General features: G+C 39.1%; 1 protein-coding gene across 2 annotated transcripts in view; it reads left to right on the forward strand.

The window, feature by feature from the left end:
* The window catches only part of ITGA8 (integrin subunit alpha 8), a 179922-nt gene that overhangs the window by 66397 nt on the left and 92677 nt on the right, over window positions 1-20848 (forward strand). For both annotated transcript variants that reach the window (XM_077758434.1, XM_077758435.1), the window contains 2 exons: window positions 2066-2271; window positions 5795-5986. In XM_077758434.1, coding sequence (XP_077614560.1) covers window positions 2066-2271; window positions 5795-5986 — 398 coding nt within the window. The remainder of the gene's footprint in view (window positions 1-2065; window positions 2272-5794; window positions 5987-20848) is intronic.

Raw genomic sequence — 20848 nt, forward strand, 5'->3', positions numbered from 1 at the left:
ATAATATATTTATAAAATATATATGGTATCATATTGTATATGTTCTTGTTATGTATTATTATTAATGTGATTTCAAATAATTAAGTTTTAAGAATTCTTTGTAGGGGCGCCTGGGTGGCTCAGTTAGTTAAGCGTCTGACTGCAGCCTAGGTCATGATCTCACCGTTCCTGAGTTCGAGCCCTACATCGGGCTCTGTGCTGACAGCTCAGAGCCTGGAGCCTGCTTCAGATTCTGTGTGTCTCTCTTTCTCTGCCCCTCCCCTGCTCACACTCTGTCTGTATCTCTCAAAAATAAACATTTAAAAAATTTTTAAAAAAAGAATTCTTTGTTTATTTTACTTTTCCAATTAAAATCACTGACACCCCTCTAGCACGGAGCCCACCTGGACTGCTCTCTGTACCCTGACTCCACTCAGAGACACTTGGGTTGGGCTCAGAGTACTGTCACCTGGAAAGCCTGCCTTTAGAGCCACCTGTCAGAATCCCACTCAGGTCCAAGGCCATCTGCTCCATGAGCATTGCTTAACTCTCTCAAAATACCAGCTCTCTCTCCTATCCAGGATTCCTAGGCTTTAGTTTGGATTATCTGCGGGCTTTTTTTCACTCTGCCTTGTCTGTAGTTAAATGAGTAGCAATTTGACCTCACTTGCAAATTAATTAGGAGCAGGGTTGACCTAATTGTCATTATATTCCTTGAGTCGCTTATCACAATATCTTAAATACGTTGTTACACAGAATGTCTCTTGAATCATACGGGGAAATGGGTAATAGATGAACACTAACGGGATGGCCAGAAGTTACAGAAAGAGACCATCTTGGTGATGTCGCTATGTTTTGTTTTCTTTTTGTTTTCAGTAACTGTTCTACCTTGTTCCTGCCTTTTAGATGAACGGTAACGTTTTCAGTTTAGTTGGCAAATTTCTGCATGCTGCCTAATCTATGTAGGCATAAAAACCAAAGGCAGACTTTTATTTCATTCTTCAGATTACCGCATCTCCCAAGACTGAAGCATATTCAGAAGTCATTAATACAGATCAAATTTTGAATTTTGGTTGATGTGACTTTTCCTAAGATTTCTAAAATAAAAATAATACACGCATGTGTTTTTAAAAACTGAAATAGTTTAGGAATCTCTGTTCTGTTCTTCTTCACGCCCATTGGCTCTGTGAAGGGAACACCTTTAACCACTTTTGTCTTTTGTTCTCTTGGGGGTTATATCTTTATCTCTAAATAATGTGCATAGGTATTTTTTCTTGAATTTTTTCAACCTTAAAAATTATCTATTAATTTTCTGCTAGAGTATCTACCTTTACAAAGAATAACTATCAAGTCTTATTTGGGATGAAAATTTTGTTTTCTCTTTATAGGCAGTACTATAACCCCCTCTGGCTTCTGTTTTACTTAAATGGACATAATAAGAGGAAGAAAGAAGGCAACATTCATTTTAAATCTTATTACTACAAGAAAACTTCGTAATTTATGTGAACCATTCTACTGTTGTAGACAACACTAATCCACCTTGAGAACATTTTTTAGATTGCTTTGATATGTTTTGCTTGTTTAGCAACATTTTCTGTTAATGCACTAAAAATCTTTTGAAAAGGGGGAAGTATCTGTGGTTTTCTTAAAGTGGTCATTTGTAACACAGTCTAAATGATCAGTATAACAACTCTTCCTTTCTATGACATTCTATCCCATAAAATAACAAAGCAATGAAAGAAACACAATGATTGTCAGATGTACCTGGGTAAAGGAGAAATACCAATAGAAATTTACCAAACTAGTTGATTAAAAATGTACCCCTGGGAGGGTCTGGGTGGCTCAGTTGGTTGGGCTACTGACTTCAGCTCAGGTCACGATCTTGCAGTTTGTGGGTTTGAGCCCTGCGTTGGGCTCTGTGCTGACGGCTTGGAGCCTGGAGCCTGCTTTGGATTCTGTGTCTCCCTCTCTCTCTGCCCCTCCCCCTTCCTTGTATTCTGTCTATCAAAAATAAACATTAAAAAAATGTCCCCCCCTGGAATCTCATGTCTGTCAGTGCTCTGACCTTTCTCTTTCTTCCCTGCAGAATGGATGATGTATTGATTGGGGCTCCTCTCTTCATGGAACGTGAATTTGAGACCAGCCCTAGAGAAGTAGGGCAAGTTTACCTGTATTTGCAAGTGAGCGCTCTTGTCTTCAGGGACCCACAAATCCTCGCGGGCACGGAGGTTTTTGGGAGATTTGGTAGTGCTGTGGCACACTTAGGAGACCTGAACCAAGATGGATACAATGGTAATTTATACGAACATGTGGGATTGTTTAATGTGGCGTAATTCTTATTGCTGTTACATGAAGGAAACAATGACCTCTTAAAAGTGTTTACAGCAGTGTGTGTAGTAGTTATTATTATTGACATTTTTAATTTTTAAATTTTTATTTTTGAGAGAGAGAGCACAAGTGGGCAAGGAGCAGAGAGAGAGGAAGACACAGAATCCAAAGCAGGCTCCAGGCTCTGAGCTGTCAGCACAGAGCCTGACGCGGGGCTCGAACCCACGAACTGCGAGATCATGACCTGAGCCAGTCAGCCGTTTAACACAATGAGCCCCCCAGTACCCCTATTATTGATTTTCAATAAACTATCAAAAAATCTCAAGACAGTTTAAAGTTTATATATGGTGTCATATAACAGCTCTAAAGAAAGGCAGCTCTTATTTTTTAAATTAATATTTGGAGTTAGTGACTCAAAGAAAACTAGAGAACCTTCCATATGTATGGAGTCCAGACAGAGAAATGCATGCTGATGTATAAATAAGAATATTGCCTTGTGTTTAACCCATATGGGTTACATATAGGTTATGCTGAATTTTATTGGGTAAGTAAATTTCAGCTTAAAGCAACTTCAGTGTTTGCAGTAGTGTTAAATTCTTGGTTTAGGATTATGATTCTTTAAGCTAGGAATTTATGAATCCCTAGTGAGTACCCTCTCAGAAAAACATGCAAGCTCGCACAAGGTTTTGCATACATTTTCAGGACCTTTAAGTTAAGAAGTAAGGTATGATGTGTCCCTTAAGGTCTAAGGGAGCAATAGGAATTTGTTTCAATGAAATAGCCTAGGGACTGCTTGCATCAGATCAGTATTCATTAGTACCTTTGCCAAGGGGTTTTGAGATGTTATGCGTTCGAGAAAAAAGACATCCCAGAGATGTATGGTTAGTAATTTTTAAAGTGCCATAAAACATAAATGCATATTACAAGTTCATGGTTCCAGTAAAATAATAAAAAAAAGAGACAAGTTCATCTTTAATTGATAGGCTACTTTTGAAACCTGCCCTATCCCTGGGCACCATGCAAAGTAAATAATGCTACATTATCCATCAAGCATCCTTTTCACCATATTTTCCTCTATTTGTCTTTTTTTTCCCCTCAAACCCATCATAATATTTTTAAAAGGTAAGAGAAACATTTTTTAATGTTTTATTTATTTCTGAGAGAGAGACAGCGTGAGCAGGGGAGGGTCAGAGAGAGAAGAGGGGGCACAGAATCTGAAATGGGCTCCTGGCTCTGAACTGTCAGCACAGAGCCTGATGCAGGGCTTGAACCTATGAACTGTGAGATCACGACCTGAGCCGAAGTCAGACACTCAACCAACTGAGACACCCAGGTGCCCCAAGAGAAACATTTTTAATGGCATAAAGCATGCTCTGCCTCTCTGAACCTTGATGTCATTGAGTATGAAGTGGGTAAAATAGGGGCACCTGGGTAGCTTTGTAGGTTAAGCAACCGACTCTGCTCAGGTTGTGATCTCACGGTTTGTGAGTTCGAGCCCTGTGTTGGGCTCTGTGCTGACAGCGAGGCTTGGGATTCTCTCTTTCCCTCTCTTTGCTCCCAGCTCCTCTGCTCATGCTGTGCATGTGTGTGTGTGTGTCTCTCTCTCTCTCAAAATAAATACAATAAACATTTTTTAAGTGGGCAAAATAATGCCAGACTGGGACGAAACACGGGACAGATGTGGACGGACCTAGAGGAAGTGGAAGAAGGGTCCCCTTGCACCTGCCACGTGATGCTATCTTCATTTTCCACAATAACCTGAGATTTGGGAGAGTTCATCCTTACCTGTTAAGTGAAGCTGGACTTCTGATCCTTGTTATGTAGTCAAAATTGATTCATGCTTTACTTAGTCTTATCAAACTTAGGAGCAAAGAGAAATGAATGACGAAATGAGGATACATAATCGTCATCCACTGTGGTGAGCTGTTGTGTTGTTGTGTTATTGGTGCTCTTTTTTATGTAAAACTAAATATTCGTGTGTTTTATGTTTTTAAGTTTATTTATTTTGTGAGAAGGAGAGAGAGAACCTCTAGCAAGCTCCCACTGTCAGTGCAGAGCCTGACGTGGGGCTTGATCCCATGAACCAGGAGATCATGACCTGAGCAGAAATCAAGAGTTGGACACGTAACTGACTGAGCCACCCAGGTGCCCCTTGTGTGTAGTGTTTAGAACAATCCTGATGAGCACAATGTGTGGAGGTTACTTTTCATTCTGTGCTATATTTAAGTGGGAGTCAAGTGATAGGGTCCTTTCCAGGTTTCTCTGCATCCTCTACTGTAAAAGCGGTCCTGCATCCCTCATGGGGCGATGTAATCATTACATTAGATACTCTTTGTGAAAGAGATTGGTTTTTTTCTCTTTTAACAAGAAACTCGTAAGTCCCCTGTCCTACCCAGCCTAGTGACATGGCCCAGCCCTCCCTGTGGCTTCTTGTTTGGTTCCCATGCAGTCCATTCTCTGCCTTGCACCTCCGATGGGCCAAGAGCTTTCCAACCTTGGACCTTTGCACGCCAGTTCTTTCCGCCTGGAGTGCTCTTCCCTCTGATTTCACACAGTTGGTTTCATCTTGTCCCTAGATTTCCATTTCAACGTGAGCCCTAATGACACCTTGCCTGATTACCTAATCTAAAAATAATAACCAGTCTTGGCACCTGGGGAGCTCAGTTGGTTAAGTGACCTACTCACGATTTCGGCTCAGGTCATGATCTCATGGTTCATGAGATCAAGCCCTGAGTTGGGCTCTGAGCTGACAGCGTGGAACTTGCCTGGGGTTCTCTCTCTCCCTCTTTCTCTGCTCCTCCCCTGCTCGTGTCCCCCCACTCCTGCACTCTCTCTCAAAATAAATAAACATTTAAAAAAAGATATGTAAAAATAACAAGCAGTCATTCTCCATCACATTAATATTTTTGATTCTTCCACATAGAATTTGTCACTTTCCATCTTTCCTTGAATGTTTCTTTATTCAAATCGTCTACCACATGCACTAGAATATAAACGTTCTAAAAGCAGTTTCTGGGGGCGCCTGGGTGGCTTAGTCGGTTAAGCATCCGACTTTCGCTTAGGTCATGATCTCGCGGTTTGTGGGTTCAAGCCCCGCGTCGGGCTCTGTGCTGACTGCCAGCTCAGAGCCTGGAGCCTGTTTCAGAGTCTGTGACTCCCTCTCTCTCTGACCCTCCCCTGCTCATGCTGTCTCTCTCTCTCCTAGAAATAAATAAAACATTAAAAAAATTAAAAAAAAATAAAATAAAAGCAGTTTCTGGTTCGCTGTCATACCCGCTGCATCCAGCTCACAGCAGTCACTCGATAAATATTTGCCGGATGGATGAAAGGCAACAAATAACTTCTGGTTGCTGCAGTATTATGAAATTTTCATGGAAAGCTTAATAAGCCCTTTGTATTGACGACACTGCTCTTTGACTGTACTTAATTCTGTGTCTAAAATATTCTTCCTGACTTAAAAAATATGTTTATGTGTGTCCATTTGTAGACATTGCCATCGGGGCACCCTTTGCAGGCAGGGATCAAAGAGGAAAAGTGCTCATTTACAATGGGAACAAGGATGGCTTAAATACCCAGCCTTCCCAGATTCTGCAAGGAGTGTGGGCCTCCCAGACCATCCCTTCCGGATTTGGCTTTACGCTCAGAGGAGACTCAGACATAGACAAGAATGATTACCCAGGTAAGTGTTTCATTCTTTTCCCATGAGAGCCCGCTTCCTGGAAGGAAGCCCGTTCTCTGGACAACACATCATGTGAAAGGGGTTCTCTCCTGAAGGGGAAGGCCAAGCTTACCCACGGGTGGCCCAGGGCTTTTATGCATGATTCCCAAGTGACAAAACAGGGAAGGCGGACATAACAAACACTCTCTTTCCCACCAAGAGACAAGGTGAGAAACTCAAGGTGGCTTTTGAAAAACTGCACTGGACATAAAACTTGTCAACTTGTGACAAAAGTTTTTGTTTGAACTCTCCCAATAAGTTGTTGTCTGTTGATGAAGGCAGCTTGCCTCAGGACCAGCTAGAGCAATTTATTTTAACCCTGTGATTCCCTTTTGAGCTCCTAGTTCCTATTAGGTAACTCATGAACCTCAACATTTCTGTCCTAAAGCTCATGCTTTTGGGGCATACATATTTTTTAGCCCTACGTTGGTGTTTTTCAAAATAGACTGCATATTTCAAAGTGAAGCAAAAGGAACTGGTTGATAAGAAAGATAGTAAACTGTTTTCGATTACTCTGTTCCGATCGAGGGCTCATGGAAATTATATGGCGCAGTGAGATAATTCACTGTTTGTGCATGCTGGAGGAAAGCATAACTTGTCTTAAAGGATTGTTTTGGTAATCTCAGGGTTTTTAGCAGAGAACATTAGACTTCTTGGTTTTATGATTCAGTTTTCACTTTTATGTTAGTTATCTTAAGATGGTTTCAACAAATACTTAGAAATCACTAATAGTTAACTGACAGCTTCACCTATTTATTAAAACCACGTCTTATTCCGCCCTGCTCACCCTAATTGGGTACTTTCCATATGTAGAGTTGTTTTGCTGATTTGGGGCAACATTCCAGTACAATGACTGCCTAAATATACATTGCTAATTCCATCCTTCCGTTTTCTCTTCCCCTCTGGGATCAGGCAAAAAGGATCCTGCATCATCTTCTCATAAATTTGCCAGAAATCTTTCCTGGCACCACCATAGACTCTGTAAGGGGCTCAAAGCAGATTTAGTTTTATATTGTATATGAATACATCCTACCTTCAGCAATTTCAAGAGCATCTAGTTAAGCTTATTTTCTTAGGTTATACTATAATAGTCTAATCAATGAGGTTAATGGGGTTTTTTTTGGGGGGGGGAGAGGGTGTCATTCATAATATATTCTATTTTAAATAATCTCAAAGTTAGGTCCTTTATGTGAATTCTTCCCAAAAATATGTCAGGATGATTCATGAAATTCAACTTACAGATTGTAATTTTAGATGAACAGTTATTTTTAGAAAGTGATTGCTATTCATTATGCTTGTCATATTCGTACCTCAGTACTAGGGAACTCGACAGACAGGTGGCTGTATCTTCCGCAAGGTAAAGGAAATAAGGGATGTATCGGTCGCCTAGGAAGTTCATCACCTTTCTCTGAAGCCTCCTAAGTAAAAGCCAGGAAGGAGAGAATCATGAAACAATTTTTATCTCTAAGAATATTTCTTCTGGGGTGGGAAGAGGGTTGAGGGGGCAGGAAAAGAGGAAGACAGGGAAGAGAGAAGCTAAAGTAGATAAATGTTGGTAATTAGTCCCCTCTTAATTATGTTTTCTTTTATCCCTTCTTAACAACCAGGAAAAGGTCATTTGAGGCCATTTGTTAACCGTATCTACTAAGGCTGATTCAATTTATACTAACTAATGAAGTTAATGCAGTCTATCTGTCTGTCTATAAAGTAAATGTTCCTCATTGAGGCAGGACCATTCATGCCTCTAGTTGAATTCTTATCCCTTGAGATCGTCTTGAGGTGTCCAGTGTTCATCTGTACATCTTATTAGTAGACTTGGGTTCTGGTCCCAGTTCTACCTCTCACATGGAAATGTGGATGTCTTATGATTCATGATCCTGTAACATTTTCCTTGATCCCCATCTTTTTGCAAAAGAATGACATTCAAAGAAGGCTCTTTATAATGACACAAAGTCCCCAGAGACCAGTGCAGAGGGAAGCCACCTAAGGGGCGGGTGACTACATTCTGTTCACCACCACCGTGGGTTTGAAATTCACAGGCATAATTCAGGAATTAGGCATGTAGCTTTCCTCCTGATCCCATAAAGAAATTCCACGTAGCTCTTAAGCCTCGGTGTCCCTTAACTTGGAAAACCTTAATCTCACACTCACTTCCAGATTCAAACTTAATCTCAGTTGAGCAAATCTTCATTTAGATTCAAGACTTTCCTCCTTTCCTCTCTCTGAGGCCATTCTTTCAAGGAATGGAGTGGCAAAGGGCGTGCCTGTTGTCCAGGAATGAGGAAAGAGGCATGCGGCCCAAATGCATTGTCTGGTTTTACTAGCTTCTGCCTGAAGGATAATTCCATCTCTCCTGGCCTTTGATGCGTTGCTCAAGTTTCTGTGATGAAGCCCATGGCTGATGTGGCGGCCACTGCTCAAAAATCCCATGTGTTCTAGATCCCCATTCTATTTTGGCCTCCTGTGGTCCACTCTCAGCATGTGACTCAGTGCTACCATTAGGACTCAGGTACTTACAAGTTGGGTTTTCAGGTTTCTGAAATTGTTATCCCCCTAGATTATTCCTTTAGCCATTGCTAATTTTCCACCAAGACTTCTTATTACTCCAGCCTAATGGAGTTTCAATCTTCTTAGGTTTTGCCTGGGAGACAGCCATCTCTGCCCGCTCCAAAAGCTATTGGATGGCATGCTTTCCCAATTCTATAGTTCATTTTATAAACCCTATGTCCTAGTCCCCCGTGGTCTATCCTGTGATTTTTTCCCCAAACCAGTTCTACCTGGAACGTAAAAAGAAATACAATCTTCTTTCTCTCTGGGGTCCTGCTCTCCCACATCAAAATTAGTCTTCTTTCAGATTATTGTGCCTTCTAGGAGTTTCAAAATCCATTTAACAAGTTGATTTTCTTCTAAGATATATCTGGTCATCCTCAATAAGCAGATTTTCAATCTTGGCCACATATCACAATCATCTGGGGAACTTTAAAATCTCTGTCTGCTCAGGTCACTCTCCAAACCCAGAATCAAACTCTCCAAAGTCTGAACCTCTAGAGAGTGGAGCTCAGATCAGAGTAACATGGTTAAGTCACTTGGGTGATTCTTAGTACAACCCAGTAGGGAACTAATGCTCTAGAACAAAGTTTCCCCTTTAATGAATATTGAATCAATTGAGTATCTTGTTAGAATACAGATTTTGATTCATGTCAAGGGAGTGGGAACGATTCCTCCTTTATAGCTGGTTCCCAAGTTATATCACTGCCTCACGGCTTCACATCACATCCCGAGTAGCAAGGTCCGAAACAGAGTGCATGCAAGTCACCTACTTAGTCTGTTCCTACAGACTGAATGCATGGTACCCCCCTCAGATATTTTGACTTATGGAGTCTGAGATGAGGTTCAGGGACTGGTGTTCTTACCCAGGACACTACTTTGAGAAACACTGCTCTCAAGTCTTTGTGCATACAGGAGTTGGATATGTACTGTTCTCTTTTGGCAAGGACCTGTTAACTAAACTCTGGCATTCCATTTATTCATTTCAATTTGTCAAACTAATCCGAGGGTCTTTTCTCCTGGTCACCTCTGTGTAGTTACTGCCATTGGGATGCATGACCCTAATACATGCTCTGACCTTATCTGGAAAAATTAAGGAAGGTCCACTGAAAATACTCAAAAATTTTTTTATTTTGCATGCACTGCTCTACATCTCCTGGGAGTTATCTGTGCATTAAAATGATGCCTTGTGAACTTTCATTTAAAATGTATTATCCCAGGGGCGCCTGGGTGGCTCAGTCAGTTAAGCGTCCGACTTTGGCTCAGGCCATGATCTCACGGTTCGTGGGTTCGAGCCCCGCGTCGGGCTCTGTGCTGACAGCTAGCTCAGAGCCTGGAACCTGTTTCAGATTCTGTGTCTCCCTCTCTCTGACCCTCCCCTGCTCATGCTGTCTCTCTCTCTCTCTCTCTTTCTCTCAGAAATAAATAAAAAATGTTAACAAAAATTTAAAAAAATTTAAGCCTATCATGAGAAAAATATTGTTGGCCTTTGGAAATTTTATAATGGTTTGGTCCTAATTAAGTGAATTAGTTGAGGAAGAATGTATGAGCTCTGCGATTCCTCAGATAGGCACCTCCATGCCAGTCCCCCTGACAAACTTCCAGGTGCCAGACTGATTCCACTATCAGGGCTACAAGTTGTAGCCCTGATACAGGTTGCATCCAGCCAAGGGGCAGGTGAGGGCAGATTCATATACCAGGGGGTTCCCTCAATGCAGGATGAGACAGGGCCACCTTTTTGAATTCGCACGCAGGCATGGTGGGCCCTCAGTTGCCCTGTTCCAGGTCCTCCATTCTAAATAGATCAGACACAAAATCCCCAAACTCTTCACTCTGTCTCCTTGGTCGCCTGCAGAGTTCACGCAAAGACGAGTACAAGTACAGAAGCAAACAGCAGATGTGACATTCTGCACTGACATAAGTCAAAACCCTTGGAGTTGCTAGCAAATGGAACACACGTGAAAACCTGTACTCACCCAAACTGGTGGCTTCGGATGGGGGAATTTATCCCATTCTCAAGGTGAACTCGTTTTACCTCATTTTAGGCACCAAAGGTTAGCAGCTGTGTCAGCAAGCAGTGCAGGGTTGGCTTTCCCTGGTCTTCACTGCCTGCCATCTACCCACTTCTGGGCACACTGCTATGAAACCTACCTGCAATAATAGGGGGCATACATGTTGTGCCGTTTGTTACATAGCATTCTCTCTCTCTCTTTCTCTAAAGATTTACTTTACATGTTAGTGATACAAGCCAGCTGCCTTTTGCAGGAAGAAAGAATAAGGTTGATTGTGATGCTCCATGGACCTTTATTTGTGAGTTACAGCTGTTTCACCTCCCGGATGGACGAAACATCGGGTCACGTAGTACCCGAGATAATCAAAAGCACAGACATGCAAAAGGTGGCTTGATTTGCATTTACCCTTTGTCACATGATCTCTTCTGCAAGTTCCAGATGTTCTGAATTTGAGAAAGACCAGACACTTTGTTTTCTTGTCTTAGGGAACAAGAAAACTACCAAAAAAGCAGACATGGGGCCAACTATATTGCTAACATTATTACAATTATAGCAATTATTACTACTATGCCCTCCACTGCAGAGCAGAGAAATATAGTTCGTATCCACTGGAATATTTTTTAATCTCTCGTGCACACACACATACACTCACACTTATATGTGCACATGTGTATGTTTCCATGTGTATCGTGTGTGTGTGTGTGTGTGTACCCCAAGAGAGTTTATAGGGTAAAGTTAGACAATACTCCATATCTTTCTTTTTGGGAAACATCAAACCAGTATAAAAATAACCTATTAAAGCTAGTAGTGTGGCTGGGAACAAGAGAAGGGAAATCAGACTGCCCAGGTTAAGATTCACATCCATCACTGATGGGCTGTGTGGCAATGGACAACTTACTTGATTTCTCTGAGCCTCCATTTCCTTATCTGAAATTATGAGGCTAATAATATTTCCTTCACTTGGTTGTATATGTTTGCACTTTCTAAGTTGGGAAAAGGATTTTACAAAATGTTGTGAAATGGCTTAGAACAAAAGAGGAAATCCATTTGATTGACATGAATAGAAGAAAAGCTAATTTATTTCACAGACGTATTGGGCCACATAAAATGTTGCAGAGTTGTATTCTTGGATTCTGGAGATGGACAAAATGGGTTTTAAACTTGACTCCATGGTTTCCTACCTGTATAAGCATAAGAGAATTTCCTAATCTCTCTAAACTTTAGTTTTCTTATCTGTGAAATTAGATATAATAAGTTGGTTTAAAGATAAAATGGCATTGTTTATATAATATGAAGTGAGATGATGTGTTGAAGTTAAAATGAGATTACATAGAACATAGTTTAATAAATGGCAGCTCTTCAGTCAAGTTTTTTTTTTTTTGAGGGAGAGAGAGTGAAAGAGAGAGAGTAAGCAAGCAGGGGAGGGGCAGAGTGAGAGAGAGAGAGAGAGAGAAAGAATCTTGAGCAGGATGCATGCCCAGCGTGGAGCCCAATGCGGGGCTCGATCTCACAATCCAGGGATTATGACCTGAGCTGAAATCGAGAGTCAGTTGCTTAACCAGAGCCACCCAGGTGCCCCTCCATCAAGTGAATATTTAACGTCATTTCTCGTGTTCTTCATCTCTGCTTTGTTCTTTTTTCATCTCTTTGTTAAGGGTCTCACTGATGTCCTCCACTCTTTTTTTTACTTATTTTGAGAGAGAGAGAGAGATTATGAGAGAGAGAGGGAGCAGGGGAGGGGCAGAGAGAGAGAAAGAGAGAGAGAGAGAGAGGAGAGAATGAGAGAGAGAGAGAGAGAAAGAGAGAGAATTCCAAGCAGGCTCCTTACAGTCAGTGCAGAGCCCACCACAGGGCTCTGTCTCACACATCATGAGATAATGACCTGAGCTGAAACCGAGGGTCAGACCCTTAACTGATTCGGTACCCCCCAATCAAGTTTTGAAACAAGACATATTTTGGAGGCATTCTTTTCTTATACACACTAGTTGATATTATTTCTTTTGCTTATTTCATTTCCATAGTCCTCACTGTATTTGCTTCCCCCACTCAGACAAGTAGGCATATGAGAGTAGGAACATTGATATTAAGAACATTGATATTAAGAATTTGATTTTACAAGTCAATCTCTTGTAAAAGGCCTGTTGCTAGGCCCTCACTAGAAGCTTCTGCTAATATCGTTAGATTACTGCCCTGCTATGATGTAGCCTCACCATTCACCCCATCCCACCTCCCACCCCTAAGTGGAAGATGATGTATAAGGGACTTTTCCCATTGCTCACTACTGTGATTTATTGGATGCGAAGAATGGAAAATATTCTTCCTTCTTAACCTCTTAACCAGTTGAAGGCATTTAATTTCATATAAGCTGGGCCTGAACAATAGAAACTGAAAGGAAGGAACTAAAGAAATAATGTGAATTAAAATTAATTAAGACTTGGTAATGACTGGCCATGACAGTAGGTAGAGGAGGTGGGGTGAGTAATGAAGAGATGTTAAAGATGATTCTGGAATTTTTATCCAGTGTACCTGAGAAAAGAATGGTATAATGGACAGACATGGGGAGATGTAGTTATAGAAATAAAGATTCTACTATAGAAATAATATTTGGAACAATTTTCCTAATATCTAGTTTAACCATTCAGTATTATTTTAGATTTCTTATAGTAAATACTGTCATTAGTACACATATAAATAGGAGTCATTAGTATATTCATTTCTGGCACCAAAATTCTTTTTCCTATTCCAAATATGGATGTACTCAGGTTTCTGTGCTGGTGCTGATTGGAAAATGAGGGTCGGGCAGAGGAGTATCTTGTATACATTAACTGAGTGAAAGCATTTCAGAGAAGAAACAGCTGTGATAGTCAGAAATCCCTAAAATTCAATGATCTAGCCTAATCCTTCTAAACATGACTGTATAACAAGACCATCTGCTAAATGCATAGCTCAGACTTCGGAGAGTGGAGGAGGGGAAGTACAGATTCTGTGAGGTGCAGAAATCTTACAGGCAATGAAAACTAGAGGAAAACATGGGCTGAATGCCAAGACTATCATTGTCTTGTTTAAGACCATAATGGATGATGATTATACCATGAAGCCATCTCAGACAATTATACCAAATGGCAAAAAAAGTGACCCATTATCTGTTTTAATGAATGCTCTGTGTGTGTGTGTGTGTGTGTGTGTGTGTGCAAGCAAACAATCACGCAAGAGAGAACCTACACATAAAAAGAGATAAACGGGTGGTTTTAGCCAAAGGGAATAATGCATAATCATACCTTGAGCTCCTTGAAATTGATTTGAAGTTTAGTTGAACTAATTCAGATCTACGGTCAAAGTTTATTTCTACTTCTCTACTCAGGTTTTCCTGAAAAGCAAAAGATAATGTTCCTTACTGAGCAAGATTTTCATAATTTCATTATAAGCACTCTAGAAATTAGAGTATTACATTTCTTGTAAAAAATATCTTATGAATTAGATTAAATGGAATTAATTAAGTCAACTGACGAGAGTTCCCGGACTTGAATTCAGCAGCGCCATAAAGTGGAAGTAAAAGTGAATGGAAAGACAAAACATGTGAGTTCTAGAACCAGTTCTCCCCAGATAATACTATTTTAGTAACTCAGCTTCTCTGGGCCTGACTTTACTCCCCTGAATGTGATATGGATGCATGAAAAGCTTCTCCAAGGATCTTTTTGAACACTATGTTCCTCTGATTCTATAACCCAAGATCTAGACTTACTGCCTTCCAGATAAAGACACTACGAGAGAGCGAGAGAGAGAGAAAGAACTGTAGGCGAATATCTCTGATGAGCATAGATGGAAAAATCGTCAACAAAATATTAGCAAACTGAACCCAACCATACATTTAAAAAACCGTACACCACAATCAAGTGGGATTTATTTATGCAAGGGTGGCTTAATAATCCCAAATCAAAGTGATACATATCAATAAGAAAAAGCATAAAAACCACATGATCAATCCAGTGTGTGAATAAAAAGTATATTTGATGAAGTTCAACATCAATTCATAATGAAAGCTCTAAACCAAGTAGTTTTAGAGAACATGCCTCAATATAAAAAAGGCTATATGTAGAAAATCTGTAGCTAACATCATACTCAATGGTGAAAACCATAGCTTTTCTCCTACACTCAGGAATAAGACAAGGATGGCCACTCTAAGCCATTTTATTCAACATAGTGCTAGAAGTCCTAGCCACAGAAATCAGACAAGAAAAAGAAATAAAAGACATCCAAATTGGTAAGAAAGAAGTAAAACTGTCACTATTTGCAGATGACATGCTACTCTATATAGAAAACCCTAAAGACTCCACCAAAAAACTACTAGAACTGATAAATGAATTCAGTAACGTCTCAGGATACAAAATTAATGTGCAGAAATTGGTTGCATTTCTAAATGCTAATAATGAGGCAGCAGCAGAAGAAATTAAGAAAACATTCATTTTTACAATTGCGCAAATAATAAAATATCTAGGAATAAAGTTAACCAAGGAGGTGAAACGCCCATACTCTGAAAACTAAAACATTGGTGAAAGAAATTGAAGTCAACACAAACAAATGCTTTTCTGCATCTATTGAGAGGATAATAAGATGTTTATCCTTTCTTTTATTAATGTGGCATATCACGTTGACTAATTTGTGAATACTGAATCAGTCCTGCAGCCCAGGTATAAACCCCACTTGACCATGGTGAATAATTCTTCTAATGTACTGTTGAATTCAATTTGTTACTGTCTTGTTGAGAATGTTTTCGTCTAGTTTCATCAGGGATATTGGCCTGTAATTCTCCTTTTGAGTGAGGTCTTTGTCTGGTTTTGGGATTAAGGTAATGCTGGCTTCGTTAGAATGAATTTGGAAGCTTTCCTTCTGTTTCTATTTTTTGGAACAACTTGAGAATGTATTAACTCTTCTTTAAATGTCTGGTAGCATTCCTCTGGGAAGTCATCTGGCCTGGGACTCTTGTTTGTTAGGAGATTTTTGGATCCTGATTCAGTTTTTTTTTTTTTGCTGGTTACGGGTCTGTTCAAATTTTCTATTACTTCCTTTTTCAGTTTTGGTTGTTTGTATATTTATACGAATTTGTCCATTTCTTCCAAGTTGCCCAATTTGTTGGCATATAATTTTTCATCATATTCTCTTATAATTGTTTGTATTTCTGTGGTGTTGGTTGTGATCTCTCCTCTTTCATTAGTGATTTTATCTATTTGGTCCTTTCCCATTCTTTTTGATAAGTCTGGTTAAGGGTTTATTAATTTTGTTGACTTTTTTCAAAGAACCAGCTCTTAGTTTCATTAATCTGTTCTACTGTGTTTTGTCCATGTTTGTTTCTATATTGTTTATTTCTGCTCTAATCTTTATTATTTCCCTTCTTTTGCTGGTTTTAAGCTTTATTTGCTGTTCCATTTCTAGTTCCTATAGGTGTAAGGTTAGATTGTGTATTGGGGACTTTCATGCTCCTTTAGATAGGCCTGTACTGCAATATACTTTCCTCTTAGGACTGCCTCCGCTGCATCCCAAAGGGTTTGGACTGTCATGTTTTCCTTTTCAATGGCTTCCATGTATTTTTTTGTTTCTTCTTTAGTTTCCTATTTAACCCACTCATTCTTTATTAGGACACTCTTTAACCTCCATGTATATGAGGGCTTTCCAATTTTTTTTTTTTTGGTGTTTGATTTCAAGTTTCATAGCATTGTATTCTGAAATTATGCATGATCTTGATCTTTTTGTACCTGATCTTTTTGGCTGATTTGTGACAAAGTATGTGATCTATACTGGAGAACGTTCCATGTGCACTCAAGAAGAATGTGTATTCTGCTGTTTTAGGGTTAAATGTTTAGAATATATCTGTTAAGTCTATCCAGTCCAATATGTCATTCAAAGCCATTGTTTCCTTGTTGATTTTCCACTTAGATGATCTGTCCATTGCTGTAAGTGGGGGTATTAAAGTCTCCTACTACTATTGCATTATTATCAATGAGTGTCTTCATATTTGTGATTAATTGATTTATATATTTAGGTGTTCAAGTTGAGGGCATAAATATTTACAATTGTTAGATCTTGATGGATAGATCCAAAGCCATAATCATGAAGACAGTACGGTAGTAGCACAGAAACAGACACATAAATCAGTGGAACAGAATACAGAACCCATAAATGGACCCACAAATGTATGGCCAACTAATTCGACAAAGCAGAAAAGACTATCCAATGGGGGAAAATATCTCTTCAGCAAATGGTGTTGGGAAAACTGGACAGCAACATACATCAGAATGAAACTGGACCACTTTCTTACACCATATGCAAGAATAAATTCAAAATGGATGAAAGACCTAAATGTAAGACAGGAAACCATCAGAATCTTATAGGAGAAAATAGGACTCAACCTCTTTGACCTCAGTTGCAGCAACTTCTTACTAGATGTCTCCAGAAGCAAGGAAAACAAAAGCAAAAGTGAACGATTGGGACCTCAAGATAAAGTTTCTGCACAGCAAAGGAAACAATGAACAAAACTAAAAGTCAACCGACAGAATGGGAGAAGATATTTGCAAATGACATATCAGATAAAGGGTTAGTATCCAACATCTATAAAGAACTTAGCAAACTCAACACCCAAAAAACAATCCAGTGAAGAAATGGGCAGAAGACATACATAGATATATACAGACATAGACACTTTTCCAAAGAAGACATCCAATGGCTAACAGACAAATGAAAAGATCATCCCTCCTCATCAGGGAAATACAAATCAAAACCACAATGAGATACCACCTCATACCTGTCAGGATGGCTACAATTAACCACTCAGGAAATAACAGATGTTGGCAAGGATGTGGAGAAAGGGAAACATTTTTGCACTGTTGGTGAGAATGCAAACTGGTGCAGCCACTTTGGAAAACAGGATGGAGGTTCCTCAAAAAATTAAAAGTAGAACTACTTTATCACCCAGCAGTTGCACTAGTAGGTATTTATCCAAAAGATACAAAGTGTCTGATTCAAAGGGGCACATGCATCCCAATGTTTACAGTAGTGCTATCAACAATAGCCAAAAGATGGAAAGAGCCCAAACATCCATCAACTGATGAATGGATAAAGAAGATATGGTGTATATATGCAATGGAATATTACTCAGTGATGAAAAAGAATGAAAACTTGACATTTGCAGCAATATGGATGGAACGCAAATGTATTATGCTAGTGCAATAAGGTAGACAAATATCTGATTTCACTCATAGGTGGAATTTAAGAAATAAAACAGATGAACATAGGGGAAGGTAAGGAAAAATAAGATAAAAAAACAGACAGGGAGACAAAACATAAGAGACTTTTAAGTACAGAGAACAAACTGAGGGTCGCTGGAGGGGTGTTGAGTGGGAGAGATGAGCTAGATGGGTGATGGGCATTAAAGAGATCACTTGTTTTGGTGAGCACTGGTGTTAAATTTTTTTTTAATGGTTATTTACTTTTTGAGGTAGAGACAGAGTGCAAGCAAGGGAGTGGTAGAGAGAGAAGGAAACACAGTATCTGAAGCAGGCTCCAGGCTCTGAGCCACCAGCATAGAGCCCGATGCAGGGCTCGAACTCACAAACCATGAAATCATGACCTGAGACAAAGCTGGATGCCTAATCAGCTGAACTACCCAGGTGCCCCAAGCACTGGGTGTTATATGTAAGTGATGAATCACTAAAATCTACTCCTGAAACTAATACTACATATGTTAACTAACTTAAATTTAAATTAAAAAAATAATTTTTAAAAAAGAAAAAAAAATTGAAGACAACACAAATGGAAAGATATTCCAAGCTCATGGTTTGGGAAAACCATGTCCATACTACCCAAAGCAATCTGCAGATTTAATGCAGTCCCTATTAAAAAAATCAACAGCATTTTCACAGAACTAAAACAAATAATCTTAAAATTTGTGTGGAACCACAAAAGACCCCAAATAGCCAAAACAATCTTGGAAAAGAAGAGCAAGCCTGGAAATATCACAGTCCCAGACATCAAGTTATACTACAAAGCTACAGCAATGAAAACAGTATGGTAGTGGCACAAAAATAGACACATAGATCAATGGAACAGAATAGAGAGCCCAGAAATAAACCTGTGATTATATGGTCAATAAATCTTCGACAAAGGAGGCAAGAATATCCAAAGGGGAAAAGGCAGTTTCTTCAACAAATGGTGCTGAGAAAACTGGACAGCTACATGCAAAAGAATGAAACTAGATCACTTTCTTACACCATACACAAAAATAAACTTAAAAGAGATTTAAGAACCACGCATGCCTGGGTGGCTCAGTCAGTTAAGCGTCCAACTCTTGATCTTGGCTCAGGTCATCGTCTCATGGTTTGTNAAAAGGGATTAAAGACCTAAATGTGATACCTCAAGCCACAAAAATCCTAGGAGAGCACAAGCAGTCATTTCTCTAACATTAACCATAGCAACATTTTTCTAGCTATGTCTCCTGAGGCAAGGGAAACAAAAGCAAAAGTAAACTACTGGACTACATCAAAATAAAAGTTTTCTGCACAGCAAAGGAAACAATCACCACAACTAAAAGACGACATACTGAATGGGAGAAGATATTTGCAAATGATATATCCAATAGAAGTTTGTCTCCAAATATATACAAAGAACTTACATAACTCAACACCCAGAAGACAAATAATCCAGCTAAAAATGAGCAGAAGACACGAAACAGAGATTTCTCCGAAGAAGACATAGATATGAGCAACAGACATGTGACAAGATGCTCAATATCACTGATAATTAGGGAAATGCAAATCAAAACCATAATGAGATATTACCTTACACCTGTCAGAATGGCTAAAATTAAAACACAGGAAATAATAAGTATTGGTGGGGATGTGGAGAAAGAGGAACCCTCGTGCACTATTAGTGGGGATGCAAGCTGGTACAGCCACTGTGGAGGCTTCCTCTAGAGATTAAAAATAGAATTACCATATGATCCCATAATTTCACTACTATATATTTACCCAGATAATATAAAAACACTAATTCAAAAAGATAAATACACCCTTATATTTCTGCAGCATTATTTATAATAGCCAAATTATAGAAGGAGCCCCGTGTCCATTGATAGATGAAAGGATAAAGAAGTGCCACATATATATACATACACACACACACACATATATATATATGCCCCACTTCTTTGTATATATATACATATATATGTATGTGTTATTGTTAATATTGTTAATATGTTATTATTACTCAGCCATAAAAAAAGAATGAAATCTTGTCATTTGCAACAACATGGTTGGATCTAGAGAGTATAATGCTAAGTGAAATAAGTCAGAGAAAGACAAATACCATATGATTTCACTCATACGTGCAATTTAAGAAACAAAACAACTGAGCAAAGAGAAAAAGAGACAAACGAACAAAAAAAAGAGCCCTAACTATAGAGAACAAACTGATAGTTTCCAGACAGGACGTGGCAAGGGGATGGTTGAAATAGGTGAGGCGTACACGCATCATGATGAGCACTTAGTAATATAGAGATAATGTATACTGTACCCCTGAAACGAGTGTAATACTGTGTGTTAAATATACTGGAATTAAAAAATAATTTTTTAAGAAAAACAATGTTTCTTCTACCCATTTAATTTTTTTAAATCTGTATGACTTCACAGATGTTTATTTTATTTTGAGGGCCATAATCCGTTACTATATTTGTTTATATTTGTTGCCTGTTGTGTTCTATATTTGGCCATTGAGAATTCTTTCCAGTTCATTCCTGTGTTCTTTTAATATTTCCCATCCGTTTTGAGCATATCCTCACCATATAACATCACGATACGCTCCAAGCTCATCTTGTATTTTCCAGGCTTCAGCTCTGGAATCAACATTTCTTCAAAGACCTACAGTTTCTTTATTAAAGAACAATATTTAAAAATCAAGATCGGGACACTAGGTTTTATCATGGCAATGAGCGTGTCAAGACTTGTAATGCACTGAATTCTGTAGATTGCCATGTTGCCATGTATCATAGCTCCATTGCGAGCCATCAATAGGACATGAAATCAACAAATCACGTTTTCATTAGTCAACCTATGTTTTGTAAGTCAACACTTTTCATTTGAGTTGTCAACAACAGGTATTTGGGCAACATTAATATTATTCAGCTAATGTTGAGAACACCCACCGTTTTTCTTCATTTTTCATCATTTTAAGGATGATGCTATTATAATACTTACTAATTACATGATATTCAAGA

The sequence above is a fragment of the Crocuta crocuta genome, unplaced genomic scaffold, assembly GCF_008692635.1.
Source record: "Crocuta crocuta isolate KB4526 unplaced genomic scaffold, BGI_CrCroc_1.0 scaffold32, whole genome shotgun sequence".
Classification (NCBI taxonomy): Eukaryota; Metazoa; Chordata; class Mammalia; order Carnivora; family Hyaenidae; genus Crocuta; species Crocuta crocuta.